We start from the raw sequence: 21,542 nt of genomic DNA, 5'->3' as shown, positions 1-21,542 counted from the left end.
AGGCACCTAAATTAGGAATCCAGGCTCCTTAAGAGATACCTAAAACAAGACTGATACTTCTTTCCCTCCTAAACTATCTGAGTGTGCAGGAACAAGTGAAATGAGTGTGAACTCAGCAGGCTTTATCCAGCTTTCATTATCCTAAGAAGTGTTAGTACTTCATCCATGGTTCCTCTCAAGTGGATATTGCTCCCACACAGGATGTGCTGGGGTAGCTCCAGGGGAGTTTTCCTTACTGCATCACACTTCCTTTGACCTGTTGGGATCAGTTTTGCTGTCATTTGGGGAGGTAGGAATGTGACTCCAAATCCCTCTTCTGTGGCAGATTGAGTTTTAAACTTCATTCTGTTTTTGGATTCTGGGGTATAAATTGGAGAGTGTAGGGACTTCATGCTGACTCCCTCAGCTGAGTGCACAAACATTTTTGGCAAAAGCTGTTGATGGGGAAGCAAGTGTTGACTCAAAATCAGCATGAGCATGTGCAAGCCACTGTCTTTATTTACTCTGCCTGATATTTCCTTCTCCAGGAAAAGTGATGTCTTTTGAACACTGTCACATCCTGATGGTAGTGAACACACAGAAGCAGGTTTGGAAAAGAGGATAATCTGCTTTGAAACAACATCTTGCATTTGTCCCTGATCTTAACTCCTGCCAGGTGCAAAGTGATTCAAGAAGAGAAAAAGAGTTTTTTTTTTAAGACAAAAATTTATACCTATAAAGGTATAAAGTCCATCCTGAGGTACACACACTTTTTCAACTCAGTGACTTGAGACAGAGTATTAAATTGAGATGGTTTTGGGTTTGGATTTTTTATTTGATAACAAAAGAATGAATTTCTGAGTGTTGAGTTCCAATGCTGTTAATTAAATGATTTTTTATTTTTTCCCTCTTCCCTCTCTGGATGACAAATATGAAGAGCAGTTGACACTAAGTAGAAATCTCCAGAAGTAGCTAAAATGAGCTCTGGACATTTTGATAGCTGTATCCTACCTGGTGCTTGTGATGCTTCAGTATCACAGCTACCACAATGAGAATGTTTGAAATTAAAACCACAAATGCCAGAGTGTAGAAGTTGTATTGTTGCAGGTTTGGTGTTTTTTCAGCTTCCACTTCAGTGAGGGATTCTGTGTAGAGAGAAAAATAAAAGTGTTAAAAGTTTAGAATTCCATATGATTTAACTGGGAATTAAATAAGCATTTTTTCAGATATTTTCATTTTACATGACCCACACGGAGTGCAAATCCTGAATAGTAGTACTGAAGAGTTGTAAAAATTGCTAATAAAACAATCCTGCAGATCATCATGATGTTCAGTTCTTTGGTATTGCTGCAGCCAAGTTTTTGCCAAGCACTGCTGTCACCATGAGAGAGATTTGAGTCATTTGCTGAAGAAAAGTTGGGCAAAAAAACCAATATGTGGTTTCAGTGGTTTCCTATCTGCTTCTCAGTAAAACTCATTCTGCTTTTTAATATTTGCCTGTGATTTACAGATGTGTTCACTTCCACACATATGAATGCAAAATCTTTCACTAATGAAATAAATAGAAACATATCTAAAATGTTGCTAGAATATAGAAAGGTTAATAATTTTTTAAAAAGAAAATATTCTAATTACTATTAAGAGCCAGATTAATTCTAAATATTTCCTAGATCTGATACCTGAAAGCAAGTGGCCCAATGTGCTTTTCTCAAGTGAAGCTTTGGGCTCCAGAAGAGTGAGAACAATGAGCACAGTGGAAGTAGCAATACAAGCTTTTAAAAATAATTTTTCCATATTTTGTAGTTTGTCTTTGCTCTCAGTACCTGACCACTGCAGATCAGACTACAAATGGCACCAAAGCTTAGTTGTCTTACAATCCCCTCTGCAGCTCTGATTTAAAGGCATGGTGCTTTTGCTTTCTGCTCTCAAGACTCCTTGTTCCTCCTGTTCTGTGCATGCAGTGGGAGGATTTAACCTGGCCTGGAGTCAGTCAGCTGTGTTTATTATCTGGAGTACCAACAACAAAACTGAGTGAAGTGCACACGTAGATATATTTATTTTTTTCTTTTTCCCCTCTCACCTGAGTGCTCAGCAGCCCTGAGATCTCTTTTCAGGCGGATGGGCCCCACCACAGTGTTGGTTTTCCATGTGTAGGGAGAGATTGCTCTTTTCTGCCTGGAGATGCAGCCTCTGGCACAGCGAGAGTTGCTGCTGTTGCTGTCACAGATCACAATGTCACACTGCAGGTAAACTGATGGGAAGCTCCTCAGGAACCTGAAGGCCCTAAATTTGAACCTTCCATAGTTTTCAAACGCTGGGTAGGTTACCACAGTGTCATCTTTACTGCAGCTGCAAAAGGATGTACAGTCTGTTAAACCAGTCCACTTGGAATAATCATTCTGGCTGAGTCCTGTGAGCTGTAACTACAGCATTTAACCAGGGCACTGTTCTACACGTGGGCATACAGTGAAGTGCTTTTTTCCCTTTGCCCAGCATCATGTGGTGCATGTTTTTCCTATCTCTGTTTGTGGAATGTCAAATTTATCTACAACTCACTTCCAATCATAGTCTACTAAAGAAAGTAGGTGGAAGAGACAAAAATAAATAAAATTAATAAATAAAATAAAAAATAGAAGAAGTGCAGTTGACATTTAAATCCCATTTCCTCTCACATTAGGAGACAGTAATAAAATCAGCCTTACCCACTCCTGATTAGGTCGTATGTCAGCGATCCAAAGCCAGGCTGTGGAGATGCAGTGCAGGTATCGATGAACACCTGGAGATTTGGGTCAGTGGAATGAAGAGTCACCTCAGCAAAGAGAGTTTGGTTCAAGTCTACGTAGTATGGGGAGTATTGAATGGGCTTGGAGAACAGATCTGACTCGTAGAAGGCCATGCTGACGTTGTACCTCCCCCCAGCAGCCAGCTTTTGGATGGCATTGTTTGTTGTGGTGTAGATGAGCTCCAGGGTTTCGTTGTTGCTCATTGTGCACCGGGCAGTGATCTCGGTGTTCCTCTGGCGGGTGATGGCGCTGCCAGCTGCAGCCAGGGAGATGGTGTTGGTGTAAGTGATGCTGTGCCCTTCATCCTGGGAAAGGAACGTGCCAGGGGCTCAGCTGGGCTTGCACCAGCACAGCGGTTGAGAGGAATTGTAGCTAAATTTACACACCTGCCCAGCTGTGCTTATCAGTGTCTTAGAACTGTGGAACAGGCTGCAGCCAAAAAATCTTATCAACCCTCTGTAGCCATGATAGTTTCTGAAAAATCCTTTCCTTAGGATTTTTTTCTCCTGAGAAGCCTCAGGAACAAAATGTAACCAATGGTTATCTGCTGCTGTGGAATGCAACAGGTGCATCTGTGATTGGTCTCATGTGGTTGTTTTTAATTAATGGCCAATCACAGTCAGCTGGCTCGGACTCTGTCCGAGATACAAGCTTTTATCATTCTTTCTTTTTCTATTCTTAGCTAGGCTTCTGATGAAATCCTTTCTTCTATTCTTTTAGTATAGTTTTAATATAATATATATCATAAAATAATTAATCAGCCTTCTGAAACATGGAGTCAAGATTCTCGTCTCTTCCCTCATCTTAAGACCCCTGCGGACACGGTCACAACCCTCCTCTTGTTTTTTCCTAAACACTCAACCAATCCAGGCAGCAACAAGGTTAAGGAATAGTTAAGGGATTGTAACTTAACTTACACATCTACCCAGCTGTGCTTATCAGAGGCTTGGAACTGTGAAACTGGCTGCAGCCAAAAAATCTTATTAACCCTCCTCTTGTTTTTCCTAAACACTGAACCAATCCAGGCAGCAACAAGGGTAAGGAATAGTGCACGGAGTGTGGGAAGTACCACAGCTATGCTCCAGTCACCCTTATCAAAACAGTGCTATGAACTGGCTCTTGGCAATCTTTTGGGGGTTAATTTGTGTGGATTCTCCCATATTTCTTTCGAAAGGTTCATGGATCATCAGATTGTTAAAGAGGAAAAAATGTTCTTTGTACTCCAAGACAGGAAACATGGAATGGGGTGAGCTGACTGAAAATAAAGTCAATGTACTCACATGCTCTTCATACATTACTTCTACCAGCTCTTACCTTTCCTGAGCTCTTGTTAGCTTATTCATATTTTTACCCCTTTACCTTTTTAATTGTTCCACAGCTGGCCAATGGGAAGGAGAAGATCACTGAATCTGTCACAACTGGTCTGCAGGATGGATCATTCAGCTGCAGGTGAGCTTCTCTAAAGCCAAGGGAGGCCAGGTAGGACTTGCTCAGAACAATTCTCATGCTGTCTGAGGAGCAGGTAAGGCTTGCTGCCATTGAAAAAGAATCAAACAAAACCAAGAACACATCAGGACAAACTGCAGTGATCATTTCCCACTTTGTCTAAATCCTTGAACTTGTCACATGATTCTGGATTTGTCAGGGAAAAAGCTCATGCCCACTTGAGATCATGCAGAAGTTGCACCAAAATTTCATGCTCAACTTCAGAACTAGAGCAAAACTCCATAAAGCTCATGCTGAAAGTTTAATTTAAAACCCAGTAACACAGAAGGGTCTCTGCATTTTTAAAAGGGAAAAGGAATCAAAGTGCTAGTGCAGAATGGTGGGTAAAGAAATTGATTTATCTCAGGCAGTGAAGCTTTAGAAACTCCTTTGCACCTCAGGTAATGGGAGGATGGGCATGCAAGGATACAGGACCAATAAGGAAAATAAGGCCCAGCTCAGGGGGAAAGGAAATTACAACACACCTGAACCCTGACTGACCAGTGCAGACCAGGAAAATTCCTGAGTGCCTTAGGCAACAAAACCATTTAAACTAACCAGACAACAGGAGTTTATCTTTGCATCTTAGCATGGTAACAATGCCTGTTTTGTACAAAAGAAGGAAAACCTCAGATTTTAAGTGGTGCCAGCCAGAAAAAAAGGACACAAAATTGAAAGAACTGTTTTTCTTTTGCTGATGGGTCAGGAAGTAATTTTGGCTCTATAGGTGAGATAATGTGGGAGTTTTGCATGTAAAAGGGGTTAAAAGACTACCAATAAAAAGGCTTAACTCCTCAGTATCCACCATCAGTTCTTTAGGATGTTTGTAAGAGAAGAACCACGTTATAAAAAGCATCAGCATCCTCTCCATGTAGCAGGGGCACTCACTGTTGGGCTCCACGGGTCCTGGCAGGGGAGCAGTGGAATACTGAGCTGAAAATCCTCTGTAGGAGTTGCTGTCATCTGTGGACAGCACAACTGTCAGCACGTTTGAAGAAGACTCAAATGTGGGCTGGGCGCGCCCACAGACTTTCCCCAACAACCCAGAGGCAGTGCTGGCCCCATCATAGACTGCTGTGAAGTCAAGCTGGCAGTTTCTGTCCAATTCCAGGCTGCAGACAGAGGGAAAATCATCACAGGGAAATCTTTGGTTGCACTGGATAGAGGATCCAGTGAAGATAAAGTGTCTGAGAGTTCCACTCAACTGAGGTGATAGAATGGAGAACAGAGCACCACAAATAGACATTGTTAAAAGTAAATAAAAGATATTAAAAATATCATGTTTCTCAAAAATAATTTTTAAAGTGTAGGGTTGGCTTCTGAAACCTCTTGAGTGTAACACAGAGGAAGATTCTTGCAATTTTTCACCAGTGGAGGGTGGATTCTCCCAGAATTAGAGATGGACCTTGGCCAGGAAGGCTCAGAGCATATTCCACCCTGTGCAGAGTTTATCATCTCAGAGAGCAGTGCTCAAGGTAAAGATTTCCTGTGGAATCCTGTATGTTTCATACTGAGTTCTTGCAGGGCATCCTGCAGTCTGAATATCTCAAGAAATGGACCTATACCTCATGGTTGGTCACCTGAGATGTTTTCTGCATTTCCCTGACTGGCACTGCAGCTGCTTTAGGGTGAAAAACTTTGCAATCATTTTATCATAACAGTCAACAAAACCCTTTATTTTAAAGGTGTACAGATGTTCTAAAAGTTAAAAAGAACTTCCTCCTGTGTTTAACAAAGTAATGCCTTTAAACAGAATGTATATAGAGAAACAGAGCATTTATAAATATATCTATAAATAGGGATATATAAATATATAAATATAAATATATATACACCTAAATGAATATAAATAGGGAATTTACTCACAAAAAGTCTCGGAACTCTAAGTTTATCTTGGAGTTTTTTGGTGCTTGTATGTGCCAGACACAGTATTTGAATTGAGGGTAAGGTGCTGGGTAGTTGGGGCTGCTGAATGTCCCATTGGGACCAGTTAATTCTCCCCCACAATTTTCAGTTTCTGAAAAGAAGAGGAGATATATTGGTAACAGAATAAGTCATATAATGAGTCATATAAAAAAACCAAACCTTATGTAACTATCAGGATTGATTCTTTAGGACTCCAGTCCTTTGGAAATGATTAAAGGTACTAAAGATGGAAATCCTATAGGGAATTTGAGGTGGAATTACAAAATGGAGCCAGTGGTCACTATTTCTGTGAGGCTCAGTGTGGTGACCCCTGAGCTGGCTGTAGATGAGTTAACTTTGGTACTGGGAGCAGCTTAGTGAGAGCCACATTTATCCACATTTTGGATAAATTCAGTGCCCTCTTGAAAAACTGGTAATGAAGATGTTACACCAACCATTCATGATCTGTATGGAAGTGCAAAATCTGCAAGTATGAAAGAGATTTTACTTGACAAAGGCAAAAAAAATCAAACCAGTGGAACCTCAGACAAATGTAGACTAGAAACAGGGCAGAATCTTTCAGCAGCAAAATTAAAGACTGGAGCAGCATGAACTGGGATTTGGTAACTGCTCTGTGAAATTAAGTTTTTAAGAGCTTAATACCATGCCACCAGGTCAGCAGAAGCAAAGGGACTGGTCACAAGCTAAGATTGATTTTGTCCAAGCTATTCTTATCTTTGAAAAGAAAAAGAGTAAGGAGCTTCTTGAATTAAAATCCTCACTGGCTTCTGTGATCTGTACTTGGCAGGAGTTCTGACTAGATGGTCAAATTCTCCTGGGTAAATGCTGTAACATTTGCAAGCTGAGTACATTTCATAGAAGTCTGGAAGTAAAGGTAAAGTCCCATAATGTCACCTCTGCCATCACTTTTCTAAGTTAAATTTAAGTTTTTAGGATCTCTGCCAACACATTGCTTGTGCCTCTTTCCCTGATTTTTGCCCCACTCCATTCTCTGAGGCCTGAAGACCTGAGTGAGACTGATTAAAGTTTTTTAATTACATTTCATTGCTGCAGTTCAAATGTAATTTATTGGCTTACTTGATCCTGGTGAAAAGAAGTAGTAGTAGACAAAGAAGTTTCTTGTGAAAGGCATGGAGTTGGTTGTTATGAGAAAAGTTAAACTGTCTGAGGATGATTCAAGCACTGGGACTGCATCTGTGTCATCACACACTTGTCCAAGGAGAGGTGAAGCAGTGGAGGGACCATCAAACACTCTGATGCTCTCTGTTTCACAGCTTGAAGAAGGAGCAAATCTGTTGGGAAAAGCACAGTGAGAATCACCTGAGCTCCTTGGCAGCCACACAGGTAAATGTGCACAGGGGCTGGGGCAGGCCCACAGATACAGGCTGGGTGGAGAATGGCTTGGGAACAGCCCTGAGGAGATGGATTTGGAGCTGCTGGTGAATTAGAAACTCAACATGACCAAAAAGTGCAACACCAAAAATGAATGGGAGTCTGAGAGAGGAGATTCTTCCCATGGGACCCCACCTGGAATGCTGCTTTCAGCCCTGGGAACTCAACACAAGAAGGATGTGCTGGAGTGAGTCCAGAGGAGGCCATGGAGATGCTCCAAGGGCTGGAGCCCCTCTGCTCCAGGCTGGGAGAGCTGGGGGTGCTCACCTGGGGAGGAGAAGGCTCCAGGGAGAGCTCAGAGCCCTTCCAGGGCCTGAAGGGGCTCCAGGAGAGCTGGAGAGGGACTGGGGACAAGGCCTGGAGGGACAGGACACAGGGAATGGCTCCCACTGCCAGAGGGAGGATGGGATTTGGGGAAGGAATTATTCTCTGTGGGGATGGTGGGCAGGCCCTGGCACAGGTGCCCAGAGCAGCTGTGGCTGCCCCTGGATCCCTGGCAGTGCCCAAGGCCAGGCTGGACACTGGGGCTGGGAGCACCTGGGACAGTGGGAGGTGTCCCTGCCATGGCAGGGGTGGCACTGGGTGGGATTTAACTCACATCCAACCCAAACCATCCTGGGATTCACTGGAGGGCACAACACAGATTCAACAGAGAGAAATATTTAGGGGCAATACATTTCTGTGCTATATTCCAGTGAAATGAAACAGTGCAAAAGCATCTGTAGGAAATACTTACTTAAAATGGGAGAAAACAAGCCTAATTGTTTGATTTGCATTCCTCTGGATTTGCCAGGTGCAGTTTGCATTTGCATTTAGTTCAATCCTTAGTGCTTTGTTGGGCTCATGAAGTGAAGCCCCACAGCGAGGCGCCCCTGTTGGACAACAGCAACCACAGAAACAACGTGCAAGGACATCTCTCAAGTTTTCTCTTGCAGTAAATATTTAATCCTCCATTATGTAAAGACTGGAAGAGTCCATCATCAAACAGATATGAAAAATGTGCTAATTAAAAAAAAAAATTATTTATATTATTTCATTTGATGAAATCTGATGAATCTGATGGTGAAAGAATATTAAAAAGCCATGGTTTATCCCAGTTTTCCTAGCAGCAGAGAAAAGGATCAAGCCAGTAGCACAACTGGAAAGGCCAAGTGCTGCAGGACACCTCAGCAACCCTTTTCAGCAAGGTTTGTCACCACAAGCAATTCAGGCCTTGGGTCTTTTAAGTACCTTATAAAAAAACCCACAACTCAACTATGTGTGGCACTAATTAATAGGCTAGGAAGTAGCTGAAGTAATGACCATTGGATAGGAAACTTTGGAGAAAGCTTATAATCCACTCTGAGCGTAAGATCTCCTTTCTTCTTTAATAGAATTATATTTAATTATATATTTATATATATATATATATATATATATATATATATATATAAAAAATATTTATATAATGATATATTCTATTTAATACTAAATAGAATATAATTATAGAATTCTATTATATTTAATTATATTATTATATATAATATTAAATATAAAAATAATGGTCTAAAGCAGTCAGAAGAATTTTCTGCAGAGTGCATGCAGCCCCAGAAAATTAGGTCAGGCTTTCTGATGGACTCCAGAGGGAGTAGAAAGGTTGAGGAGAGACTTTTGCCATCACAAATGGAACCTCCTCTCTGTGAGAGCATTGCAGGTCAGTCCTACCCTCCTGCACTCTCTGGGGTCAGACACCAGTGGAGCAGCTCTGCTGCAATATTTCATTATCCTGCAATAGCCACCCTCCTTCAATCAGCCACATTGCTGATCTGAGCACAGAATGGGGATCCCAAACTGAGCAGCAAACAGCTCTCTATTGCTTCTGATTGAACAAAGGAAAAATGAACAGATCTCTGTCAAAAAACAAACATTTCCCGATTAGTCTCCTGATTTCTGTTATTTCAATATAGTGTTAATTTATAAAAGCCAATTTACATTGCAGAGTAAAACTGCTTCAAAATCAAGTTCTTAAAATAAAATAACTGCCATAGTGTGGACTGTATAGAGTATTTTTTATTATTTACCATTTTTAGTCGTGTTTAGGTATCACTATCATGCCATCAGCACATTGCAATTAGATTCACTTTTAGAGGTGTTTAACATTTTGCCCCTCAGTTGCCTATATAAGACCTCTTGTGCAGAAATCAATAAAATATCCCAGATAAACAGATTTCCATACCTGTGAATTCTACTGAGCTGCTTCCAGAGAGAGCCAGGGCGGTGAAGAGAGGCAGGAAGAGGAACTGCCTGGGCAGCTGCATTTTGAGGGCAGCTGGGAAGGGCAGCTTTGGCTTTCCTGGCTTTTATACCTCCTGCTATTTCACAACCACCCCGTGGTACCAAGAGGCAGGGTTTAATCTGTCAGTCACTGTTCCTTTTTAACAGATAGAAATGAGAAAGTAACAGGTGGGCCCGTTTTTGAAACAGGCGCTGTGTGGAGTAAGTTTGAAGTGCTTTTGTCAGCTCCCAAAGCACATTTTCCAGCAGATTTCATTGAGGGGCTGTTTGGGGTGTGGGCACGAGCAGGAATGTTGTGGAAGGGACTGACAGACTCCCTTGGGAGACACATTTGCAGTTTTGTCTCAGCACTGCTCAGCAGGAGTTTGGTTTCTCCCACCTTCATTTTGACATTTCTCCCTTTAGGTTACACTGGGAAAATCATTCCCTGTCCTTGCTGAGGATTGCAAAGTGCAACTGCTGTAAAAGAGTTGTTATGAATTTATTGCTGAACCACCCAGGGATGAGCAAGGCCAGATTGTCACAGATTGAAAGGAGAAGATTGCCCTGCAACCACTTTGCAGGCAGGACTTTCTCAGCCCCACACTAGGAATCACAGAAGGAAAAAAGGAATCAGCCTTTCCTTCCTGAGGCAAGGAAACAAGCACAGCCCTGAAAGCCTGAATTCCTTTCAGCACAGCTTTAACAAAGTACCTGGTCCAATATATTCACCCTATTCTGTCTCATAAGGACCAAAGCTCTGAAAAAATTGCAGAGCATTTCTCAGTGCAGCAGAGAGCTCCCAGTCCTTAGAGCTGCTGAGGCCGTGCCAGGGGCCCAGGTGTGCTGGTACCTGGCCTTGGGTCAGGCTGGTACCTGGGGGTGGGAGCAGCCAGGGCTCCCTCAGGAGCAGCACAAACCCCACAGCTGTGCAAACAGGGCTTCTTCCAACTTTACTAGAAAATAAAGTCAAGACCTTCTTGAAACACAGCCAGGTGCTTTTCTTCCATTGTAGTTTTTTTTTTTTTTTTGACAAAACCATTTTCTTTTATAAGCAAGCTGATATATAATGCATTTGTAATGATACTGTATTTCTAATCTCAGACCTATGTCTTCTTTAAAACAAGTCTCTCTGATTTTTAACTCACTTTAAGGATTTTGATCTTGCACGTTGAATACATTTCAGTCTGGAAGTAAAGTCCCATAATGTCACCTTTGCCATCCCTTTTTTATGTTAAATTTAACTTAAATTTAATCTAAACTTTAAGTTAAATTTAACAGTCTTCATTCTGAAATGTACTTATACTGTCTTTGAGTGTGGAGGCACTAAATAGATGTTTAAAGATGTTGCACAGCATTTGAATTCCCTTTGGCTCCTGGAAATGCTAAATTTGCATTTACTCTGTGTAGCCTTTTATTTCTCAAACCCACACACGTACTTGCAATGAATTTTCAGATGTTAACATCCCTTTTGTGCGTGGATGTGACTCTGCAGTGAATGTGTGAGCTGGCATGTGGATCCCTGCCCATCAGTGCTGTGTCCTCCAGAACCCAATGCCCTTTAAATCAATTCCTGTGGGAAGCAGAGCACAGGGTTAGGAGTGTGGTGGAGCTTTGTATGACCTGAGCATGATTAGAACTGAAGGAACATTGAGAAGGAAACAAAATCTTGAGAAAAAACAGGCAGTTGGTCCAGTTATTTTTTGTCACTGAGAGTATTTATTGAAGTTCAGGCTTTTACAAGATCCGCTGCGTAGATCCTAAAGATCTGAATTTAAGCAACCCAAGTTCATTTAAGATGAACTACCTTTAGATTTACACCCACTAGCATATTTTTAGAAATGAGCAGCAGGTCTTGGAACACAATGAACAGGTCTAGAGGTGCTCAACATAATGCCATGGTCAGAAGCATCATTACTGGGGGGCGATGACAATAACGACGTCGCTTGTGCTTCTCCTGGCTCTTCTCCTGTTCCCTGGGAAGGGTCTGGGAAGAGGGAGCCTGTTTCCTGGGATGGGTCTGACAGGAGGGAGCCTGTTCCCTGGGAAGGGTCTGGGAAGAGGGAGCCTGTTCCCTGGGAAGGGTCTGAGAGGAGGGAGCCTGTTCCCTGGGAAAGGTCTGACAGGAGGGAGCCTGTTCCCTGGGAAGGGTCTCAGAGGAGGGAGCCTGTTCCCTGGGAAGGGTCTCAGAGGAGGAAAAGGGAGCCTGTTCCCTGGGAAGGGTCTCAGAGGAGGAAAAGGGAGCCTGCCCCCTGGGAAGGGTCTCAGAGGAGGAGGAGGAGGAGGAGGGGGTGCATTGCACCCTGATACTCTGCACCGCAGGCAAATTCCAGGGTTTACAGGAGCTCTGTAACGGAGCTGGATGAGCCTCTGGCCTGATGAAGGGTGATTCCCACAGGTTGGATCCTTTACACACCTGGAAAAGGGAAAAAAAACCCACAACCCCACATATAAATTGTTGTGTCATGATTGTGGCATGCTCACTAAGCCCCTTTGTTTCCTGGGTTGCAAGGAACTTTCTTCCACAAATGTCCAGCTGTGATGTTAATCACAACTCACTGCACTGAACCCCTGTTCATTCCTTTCCATGCCACTGCGTGGAATTTGGATGTCTGTTGGTGCAATGTGCACCACAACACATACAAATGTCACACAATGTGATACCACACCTGGTGGAATTTTGTCAATACATATTAAATCACATTATAAGCTGTACAGTGGTGAGTTAGTGGAATTTTACTGCACATTTTGCTATGGTTCATGATTAATTAACAAACTAAAGGATGGCCCTGGAAAGAAGGATTTTGAATTTTTGGAAGCTTAGAGCTGTCCATGGAGAATTCCCCTGGGCAGCCAAGACAACACCAGCATCCCATCCCCTCTGACGTGTCTTTGAAACCCTGCCAGCATCATCTGGTGCCATAAATCAGTGACTCCAGCAAGAATGGCTCCAGGGACATCTGGATCAACAGACATGCACCAAGAATGTCTGTCTGTTTCCAAGAAATAGTGGTGTTTTGCAAAATTTTAGTGTGATTAGTAATTGGAAGTATGGGTATGACTGAGTAGTCAAATCAAGTTGTACCTGAGCACTTGAAGGGTGTAACAAAATGGTGTGAAATCATGTTTGGGGTATCCCAGCTTGGCTAGGGCATCTCACATGAATATTTATTCATGCATGAATAAATATTTACCCTTCCAATGTTACTTCTGGCATCCCAGGTCTCCTTGGCTGGCACAGGCTGTTTAGGTATTTCAGCAACAACAGCTTCACATAGTTAGGCAGGGGAATGAGCTCTGCTGCAGGGGAAGGAATTGAATGTTGAGAAACCAGAGGTAAACACAGAGCAGAATGCAGCAGGTATTTTACTGCTTTTTTTTTTTTTTTTTACTGCATATGTATTTTAAATACTGGCCTGCTTTGCAAATTAAAATGTGGGCCTGGAATAGCAGCTGAGTGGGGAGGAAATTATTTTCTCTCTCTTTGATGATGTCCCATTAAAAGCTCATTTCTCCCTCCTACAACTAACAACTAACCCTGAGGTAACTCTTGGTGTTGTTCTCTCCTGGAAGAGGGGGATTTGCCAGGATCATGAGATGTCTCTGCCTGTGAGCCCTCCAGAGCACAGGGCACTGGCTGGGCAGAGCTGGCAGGCTCTGGGAGGACATCTCAAATGGTTTTTGACCATAAATGATGCAGACCTAGACCAGCTCATCCCCTTGGCACTCACCAGTGAGGATGGTTCTGCTGCCAGCTCTGTATAAGCAGTGTGTGATCCCTGGCTGAGCTGTGACATTCCCAATCCCTCTGCCTGCATCCAGCCTCTCCCACTTCCCCCACTCAGATCCCCTCTGCCAATGAACTTCCCAGCTCACATCAACTTCCCAGCTCTGCCAGCCCTTCCCAGCTCACACCTCTCACCCAGGGTATCCTGCCCTTAGGAAGAGGAGTCATTAAAAAGAAGAAAGAATCAAATACCTTACCTGAGCCTGTAGTTGCTGCATTTGTCTGTGGATTGGCTTTTCATGAAAATAAAAAAGGTTAAAAAGTGAGCTGATTGAGGAAAAGATGTGCTTTTATGCCATCAGTTAATAAACATTGTAATGAGCAGAACACATTAGGACTAGGGAATATTATTAACAACAGTTCTGGGGAATAGAATTGTCATGGACAAAGGTTTCATACGAAGGAAAGTGTGGGGGCTTGAGTACAAGTGACATATTACTGGCATTAATGGGAACCAGATTTAATTCTGTTTATCCCTCTGTGTGAGGCAATAACCCCATGCTCAAATGTCTGCTTGGCACCTGAAGTTCAGTTTCTTGTGTGTGTTTACCAAAGCAGCCAAGTGCCTTTTATCAAAGTGTAGCTGCTATGGCCAGACTCTAAAAGATACTCTGGCTCTGCTCTGTTAGCAGCTGAGGCAGAACATCATCAACTAGTGAGCAGAATTATTTACAATTCAGTTTTTTCAAAAGACAAAGCCCACTGTGGAAAACTAAGGGTCAAAGCAAATACCCCTGAATATGTCAAAAGGATTCCCACTGCCTCAACTCCCAGTGGGGTGCAGCTTTGGAAGTGCAGGGGCTGGCTTTGTAGGAGAGAGGTGATTTGGATGAAATCTGAATTTATGTTGGTGTGGTGTGTCTGCCCCAGTGAATTCCAGTTCCTTACAACTTGTAGCAGAGCAATATCAAACTCCCATATCAATACCAACAATTTAGGTCCCTCAATTTGTATGGAAGCCAAAAAAAAAAAATCCCTAAATTTCAATATTAATTCCATGAGATGATGCATGGAGACAGGGAGCCTTGCCAGCACATCTCAGATCCCAGCTTTGGTAGGGAATTAAGGGTATAAACCAGGGTAAATCTGCTTCATTTACCAGTGGCAATGGCTGCTGTTTCAGGAGGTGGAGGGACTGATGCAGCAGGTGAGCCTGTCTCTGTGAGAAAAGAGAAAGTTAAACATTGTCTGTGTTCTAATACATGGATGACCCACATGAAATACAGTGCAGTGCTCCCCACAGCTGCAGAAATGACCAGAAATAAATACCTGGGATTTCAGCTGTGGTGGGCTCAGTTGTGACTGCCAAAGAGAAAACAAAAGCACCCTTCAGTGTCTGTTCCATTATTGTGTGGGAAAAGCCAGGGCTGGCAAGGGGGAGTGGAGCAGCATTTCACTCAAGCTGATGCTTGATCCTGAAATTCTGACCAATACACTGAAGTCATACACACCTGCTGCTCCAGGTGTTGTGCCTTCTGCAGGGGCTGATCAGAGACATGAGAGGAAACAAAACTGCAGGTTAAAAACTGCTTTCCCAGCACTGGGCAGGTGAGAGACACCCAAACCTCAGGAGACTCAAGGTCTCACTTGGAGGCAGGACAATGTTCCAGAGTGGGAGGAAAACCCATCCCTGTGCTGCCTCTGACCATGGAACAGCTCTGGGAGCCTGGGGCTGTTTGCTAAACACCAGTTTGGGGCTGGGATAAAGATTCTGATGTGCAGTTTGGGGCTGGGATAACATTTCTGACATGCAGTGTCTGCCCAGTGCCATGTGCTGGCGAGGGCTGGGGATGCCTTGGTGGGCACTGGAGCTGCCCACTCCCATGGCAAATACATCCCAGGGTGTGCAGGGATTGGGATGCAGCTCTGGGAGGTGCAGGGGGGCTGATTTTCTGGGAATGGGATAACCAAGAGCAAATCTGGGTTTGTATTCAGTAGTCTGCCCCATCCCAGTGCTTTCATCAGGGCAGAGTTTCTCTGTTTCCCCTTTCCCTTTTGCTCCTTTATTATTATCTGGAAGCCAAAGGAAAGGCAGGTGGGATTATCTCCAATTCTAATTGATGAAATTATATTACTATGGAGGAAGGGAGGCAGTCAATACATGATCAGAGCATGGCAGACAGCTAAACATGTAAACCAGAGCAACACTTCAATACTTACAGGTGGTAGTGTCTGCTGGTGCAGCAGTGGATGCTGCTGCTGCTGTGAGAAAGAAAAGATGAATTTTAATATTTTCTGCATGTTACATGTATTTTTTTCCCCCTGACACTCATAGCATGTAGGCCATAGTTACTCTTTATTACTTACCAGGGGTAATGTCTGCTGGTGCAGGACTAGGAGAGACTGTTGCTGTGAGAGAGAAAAGGTGAAATTAAATGTTAAGTTTGTGGTTTTGCTCTGAAATTTGTAGCATGTAATCCAGAGTAAGACTGTATTACTTACTAGTGGTGATGTCTACTGCTGCAGTACTAGGAGAGACTGTTGCTGTGAGAGAGAAAAGGTGAAATTAAATTTTATGTGCATTTTCAATGGTTCTTTTTTACTTAAAGACTGATAGCATGTAGACCACAGTAATGTTATTTTACTTACGTGTGGTTACATCTGCAGGTTCAGCATTAGGAGAGGCTGTTGCTGTGAGAAAGAAAAAGAAGAAAAGATGAAATTAAATATTATGGGCATTTTAAATGTATATTTTTTTCTTCAAGACTGATAGCACATATACCACAGTAATGCTATTTTACTTACGTGTGTTTACATCTTCAGGTTCAGCATTAGGAGAGACTGTTGCTGTGAGAGAGAAAAGGTAAAATTAAAGTTTATATGCATTTTTAAATGTTTTTTTTTTCCCCTAAAGACTGACAACATGTACACCACAGTAATGCTATTTTACTTACGTGTGTTTACATCTGCAGGTTCAGCAGTAGGGGAGACTGCTGCTGTGAGAGAGAAAAGATGAAATTAAATATTGTGATGGAAAAGATGAAATTTAATATTGCATTTTAAATGTATATTATTTTCCTCCAGACTGATAGTATATATGCCACAGTATTGCTATTTTACTTACGTGTGGTTACATCTGCAGGTTCAGCATTAGGAGAGGCTGTTTCTGTGAGAGAGAAAATGTGAAGGTAAATTTTATATGTATTTTAAATGCTTTTTTTCCCCTAAAGACTGACAGCATGTACACCACAGTAATGTTATTTTACTTACGTGTGTTTACATCTGCAGGTTCAGCATTAGGAGAGGCTGTTGCTGAGAGAAAGAAAAAGAAGAAAAGATGAAATTAAATTTTATGTGCATGTTAAATGTATATTTTTTTCCTCAAGACTGATAGCATATATACCACAGCAATGCTATTTTACTTACGTGTGTTTACATCTGCAGGTTCAGCATTAGGAGAGGCTGTTGCTGTGAGAAAGAAAAGGGGAAATTAAAGTTTATATGCATTTTTAAATGTTTTTTTTTCCCCCTAAAGACTGACAGCATGTACACCACAATACTGTTATTTTCCTTACGTGTGTTTACATCTTCAGGTTCAGCATTAGGAGAGACTGTTGCTGTGAAAAAGAAAAAGTGAAATGAAATTTTATGTGCATTTTAAATGTTTTATTTTTCCCTAAAGACTGATAGTATATATGCCACAGTAATGCTATTTTACTTACGTGTGTTTACATCTGCAGGTTCAGCATTAGGAGAGGCTGTTGCTGAAAGAAAAAGAAGAAAAGATGAAATTAAATTTTATGTGCATTTTTAAATGTATATTTTTTTCCTCCAGACTGATAGCATATATACCACAGCAATACTATTTTACTTACGTGTGTTTACATCTGCAGGTTCAGCATTAGGAGAGGCTGTTGCTGTGAGAAAGAAAAGGGGAAATTAAAGTTTATATGCATTTTTAAATGTTTTTTTTTCCCCCTAAAGACTGACAGCATGTACACCACAATACTGTTATTTTCCTTACGTGTGTTTACATCTTCAGGTTCAGCATTAGGAGAGGCTGTTGCTGTGAGAAAGAAAAAGAAGAAAAGATGAAATTAAATATTATGGGCATTTTAAATGTATATTTTTTTCCTCAAGACTGATAGTATGTACGCCACAGTATTGCTATTTTACTTACGTGTGTTTACATCTGCAGGTTCAGCATTAGGAGAGGCTGTTGCTGTGAGAGAGAAAAGGTGAAGGTAAATTTTATATGTATTTTAAATGCTTTTTTCCCCCTAAAGACTGACAGCATATACACCACAGTAATGTTATTTTCCTTACGTGTGTTTACATCTGCAGGTTCAGCATTAGGAGAGACTGTTGCTGTGAGAGAGGAAAGATTAAATTAAATATTATGGGCATTTTAAATGTATATTTTTTTCCACCAAGACCCATAGCATCAGCACCAGAGTAATTGTGTATTACTTAATACAGAACAAAAAAGTCAAATTAAATATTGTCTGCATTTTAGCTATTTACTTTTCCTCTGAGACCTACAGCATTTCCTGTTTATAGGAAATCAGGGCTTAGATATAACAGTGATAGAACCTAATTTTTCTGGGATACCTTGTAATTTAAGGGATATGGCTTGGGTTTGTTTTTTCCCATCCTTTAAACCCTGCCTGGTTCAGCCTCTCTCCCCAACTTACTTCTTCCTGAGACAATGAGCTAGCAGTTGACTGATCTTGAGGTTCATTAATTTATTTAATCCTATCAATGCAATCCATTTTGACCAAACTCAAGCACTGCTCTTAGATTTTATGGCATTGTGTCTGTATCTTACCTTCAGCCAGTGTGGAATGCATTTCTGCAGCCGAGGTTGTCACATCCGCCTCCAGTGCAGAGGGTGTCAGGTTTGGTTCTGAAGTATTTGCAGAGGCTGTGAGGAAGAGGAAGAAATGTGGGAACAAGAGGGAAGAGCACTCAGGTAAGGCTGGAACCAGCTCCTGATGCATTGAAATGCCTTCAGATTCCCCTGGGTTCAAAATGTGCCCCATCCTCACAGCAGGCTCTGCCCACAGCACTCACAGCTCCCACCCGCCCGCTGGCACCAAATTCATAGACAAACATGAGCTGCTCTGAGAAATGCTGATTTTGCATCTGAAGTCCTGTCCCAACCACGTTTTTATGACCTGCTGCATGTTGTGCAAATGCCCTTAACCTGTCTGTGGTGTAATTGGGATTTCTGATGTCCTGCTCTCCTCTATGGTGGTGGTGGAAGGGAGGGAGGGAGGGAGGCTGAAAGAGCGAGAGATTAAGTGGCTGCAAGCAGCAATAAAATCTATGTTAAAACCCTAAGAATAAATGGTTTTGGAAACCAGCTTTTGATTTCTGTGTTGCATATAATAAAACATACACTCATGATTCTATATGGTAGAAAAATGCATTTTAACACTTGCTCTTCTGTGGATTATGAAGAGCATAATTAACACCTAGAAATCCCAAGAAACACTAGTATAGTCTGTACTTTAAGGTTTTCAGGATGTTATGATTATTTCAGCAAAAAATAAGAATCAGAAACTTAAACCTGGAGTGTAAAACTTGCCTCATGTTCACATTAACTATTAGTAGGTAAGTGGCAAATACAGTTTGTACTAGCAGTGCAAAGAAATAATGAAAATATAAAGAAATGTTGCAGTGGGTAGTAGTAATTGTTCCAAATAGTAGTTTGTCTGCCAAGGAGCTGTAAGCACATTATTTTTTGAGTTAAAAATTAGGCTCTGAGCCTCAGGGAGACTCTTTACAGAGCTAATTTTGGGACTCCTGTCCCAAAAGCTCAGCCTTACCTGTTGGTGCAACAGTGGAGTGCATTGCATCTGTGAACAGCAAAAAAAGCACAAGAATTTACTTTATTGGGCAGTTATTTATATTATATATTTATGACAAGAATTATTTTTGTTTCCACTCACACATGCCTGGTTCACAACTGGATGGGCCTCTATTTTCTCCTTACTCTTTGCCTTTGTTATCTTGGGGGCTGACTGTAAGTTGTTGGCTAAAGTGGTCCTGAACTACCTGCTTTTCACTATTTTCATACTCAGGACTTGCTGTCCCATCTTGTTATTTTGTGCAAGGCATCCTTTTGCTCCTCAATCACTCAGACTTAGAAGAAGAACCCCACCTTCACTTTTCAGCCCTGGCCTGATTTCCAAGCTCTGCCCTGATGTTTCTTGTATTTATGGTGAACAGCATAGTCCAGGGAGGTTTTTTCTTATTTTATAGCATTTTATTATCATTATTATTTTAATCTTTACCTGAGCAGATGACACCAACATCCTCATTGAGTCCACAGTTGTGCTTGCCCCAGCCGGCATGCCGGCAGTCCCAAAGGTGGGATTCAGTTCCTCTACACTGCACATCATCCAAGTGGATAACTTTTCCACTCTGGCCAAAGTAAGACAGTCCCAGGACAGAGACAGCTTGGCCACAGTGAAGTTGTCTGCACACAACGTTGGCACTGTTCATACTGAAATAATCATCACAGACCGTGCCCCATTTTCCATCATGATAAACTTCAACCCTCCCGGCGCATCGGTGCCCTCCAGATTCCAGTCTCAGCTGTGGTTGTGGTGGAACTAAGGCAAAAGTTGACAGGTAAATCTCAATTTGTTTATTTATAGCTAAATTTCTGGTGTCTAAATCTCAATCTCCATGGATTCTGCTGCTTGCAGGGCCTGATCTACCCTGGTGGGGTATGGCTGGCTGTGCTGCTGAGGCACAGCTCACCCAGAGCTGGCTCGGGGAGCTCTGCACATCCACCAGGTACATTCACACTCAGGAGCACATCTCTTACCTTTGGGCTCCAATTTTTCTTTAATCCACTCGCCAATTTTTTCCCATATTGAGTTTAGGTTTGCCTTGTCCCACCAGGCTCCACTTGCTGTGGCAGAGAAGGAAATGTATTAGCCCTGAAGTAACACATCATATTCTAGTTTTGTAAATAATTCAATACAGCCAGCCCTTAATCTGTATGTGAAATCACCTCTTTTTGTAAGAGATTGGTAAGACTTTTTTCATGGTGCCTATGGTGATAGATAAAGCTCAAATTATCTCATTCGAGCTAGCAAGATTATAAGTTTGAAGGAACATGTCATGCAGAGCATATTTCCACCTGGGTCTGGCAGACTGCTCTGTGTTTCTTTCCCTCTCTTTCTCTAAATTTTAAAATGTAAAGTACAGAATAATTTTAATTAAAACTAGAATATTGGATGAAGAACATTTAGAAAACAACTTCCACAAGCTATTTCCCTTGTGAAAAAGAAACAAAGGAATGCTCTTCAGCCTTCTTCAGTCTGTAACCTTTATGGATTATATTTCAAAATACAGTATATTAATATAACATTAAATATATTATATCTATTGTATTATGTATTTTGAAATGCATACATTTTGAAATACATGTATTTTGAAATACAACCTATGGATTTGGACTGAATCTTTGAAGTGGAAGACAAACCGTCAATTCTATGGTATAAAATTCATCGGCAATATTTGAGGAGAATCTTTGCCACCACTTCCCAGCAAGCCAGCCTGTATTAGTAAATAATTCTGTAACATTTCAGAAATAATTCAGTAACAGTTCTGTAAAATCAAAAAGGTTTTCAAGGCAGTACCTGGTTCAGTCAGGAGAGTGGAGCTCAGCAGAAGCAACCAGGTGAGACGCACCTGGAGGTCCATGGTCATTGGGGGTGGTCTGTTCTTGCCCAGCACAGCTGCACAATTTATACCCAATGGGTTCTGTGCAACCTGATGCCACTCCCTGAGCTTTGAGATGGATGCCAAGGAAGTGATTTAGTGAGGATTTTCCTTTCTCAGGGTACATCCAGACATCCGGATGAGGAGATCCAGCTCAGGGAGCTGTTCCAGACTGAGATCTTCCCAAACACTCCCTGGGCACCTCTGTGGCCCTGTGTTGGTGGTGTGGCTGTTCCAGGAAGCAGTGATTTACTTTT

The 21,542-nt window shown here is 42.0% G+C and overlaps 2 protein-coding genes across 2 annotated transcripts; both read right to left on the bottom strand.

The window, feature by feature from the left end:
* Positions 1-951: 951 nt before the first annotated feature.
* CUZD1 (CUB and zona pellucida like domains 1) lies at positions 952-9,862 on the bottom strand. Its single transcript, XM_071446027.1, has 9 exons — positions 9,781-9,862; positions 8,302-8,506; positions 7,251-7,465; positions 6,114-6,264; positions 5,136-5,359; positions 4,122-4,294; positions 2,682-3,067; positions 2,060-2,328; positions 952-1,124 (listed from the first exon to the last, which is right to left on the bottom strand). The coding sequence occupies exons 1-9, from the start codon at positions 9,860-9,862 to the stop codon at positions 952-954; spliced, it is 1,878 nt and encodes a 625-aa protein (XP_071302128.1).
* Positions 9,863-11,514: 1,652 nt separating this feature from the next.
* On the bottom strand, positions 11,515-18,511 carry LOC139599230 (putative uncharacterized protein DDB_G0290521). The gene is made up of 22 exons (XM_071446331.1): positions 18,374-18,511; positions 17,872-17,913; positions 17,726-17,767; positions 17,570-17,611; positions 17,421-17,462; positions 17,268-17,309; positions 17,121-17,162; positions 16,972-17,013; positions 16,816-16,857; positions 16,670-16,711; positions 16,500-16,541; positions 16,351-16,392; positions 16,195-16,236; positions 16,048-16,089; positions 15,913-15,954; positions 15,766-15,807; positions 15,057-15,089; positions 14,875-14,907; positions 14,705-14,764; positions 13,803-13,838; positions 13,013-13,118; positions 11,515-12,234 (listed from the first exon to the last, which is right to left on the bottom strand). Exons 1-22 carry the CDS (start codon positions 18,393-18,395, stop codon positions 11,733-11,735), a joined length of 1,422 nt encoding a protein of 473 aa, XP_071302432.1. The 5' UTR covers positions 18,396-18,511; the 3' UTR covers positions 11,515-11,732.
* Positions 18,512-21,542: the final 3,031 nt, after the last annotated feature.

This window comes from Agelaius tricolor, unplaced genomic scaffold (assembly GCF_023055355.1).
Source record: "Agelaius tricolor isolate 1412-34295 unplaced genomic scaffold, bAgeTri1.0.p SCAF_22, whole genome shotgun sequence".
NCBI lineage: Eukaryota > Metazoa > Chordata > Aves > Passeriformes > Icteridae > Agelaius > Agelaius tricolor.
This window is presented reverse-complemented; position numbering and strand designations above follow the sequence as displayed.

What these genes read in the sequence shown, in the direction of transcription:
- CUZD1 (XM_071446027.1), bottom strand. Translation starts at nt 9,862, where the DNA reads ATGCAGCTGCCCAGGCAGTTCCTCTTCCTGCCTCTCTTCACCGCCCTG. An exon ending in CAGCTCAGTAGAATTCACAG is followed by an intron (nt 8,507 to 9,780) that starts GTATGGAAATCT and finishes TGGAGGATTAAA; the next exon opens with TATTTACTGCAAGAGAAAAC. An exon ending in TACGACCTAATCAGGAGTGG is followed by an intron (nt 2,329 to 2,681) that starts GTAAGGCTGATT and finishes ATCCTTTTGCAG; the next exon opens with CTGCAGTAAAGATGACACTG.
- LOC139599230 (XM_071446331.1), bottom strand. Translation starts at nt 18,395, where the DNA reads ATGCATTCCACACTGGCTGAAG. An exon ending in ACCAGCAGACATTACCCCTG is followed by an intron (nt 15,808 to 15,912) that starts GTAAGTAATAAA and finishes TCTTTCTCACAG; the next exon opens with CAGCAGCAGCATCCACTGCT. An exon ending in TGCAGCAACTACAGGCTCAG is followed by an intron (nt 13,119 to 13,802) that starts GTAAGGTATTTG and finishes CTTCCCCTGCAG; the next exon opens with CAGAGCTCATTCCCCTGCCT.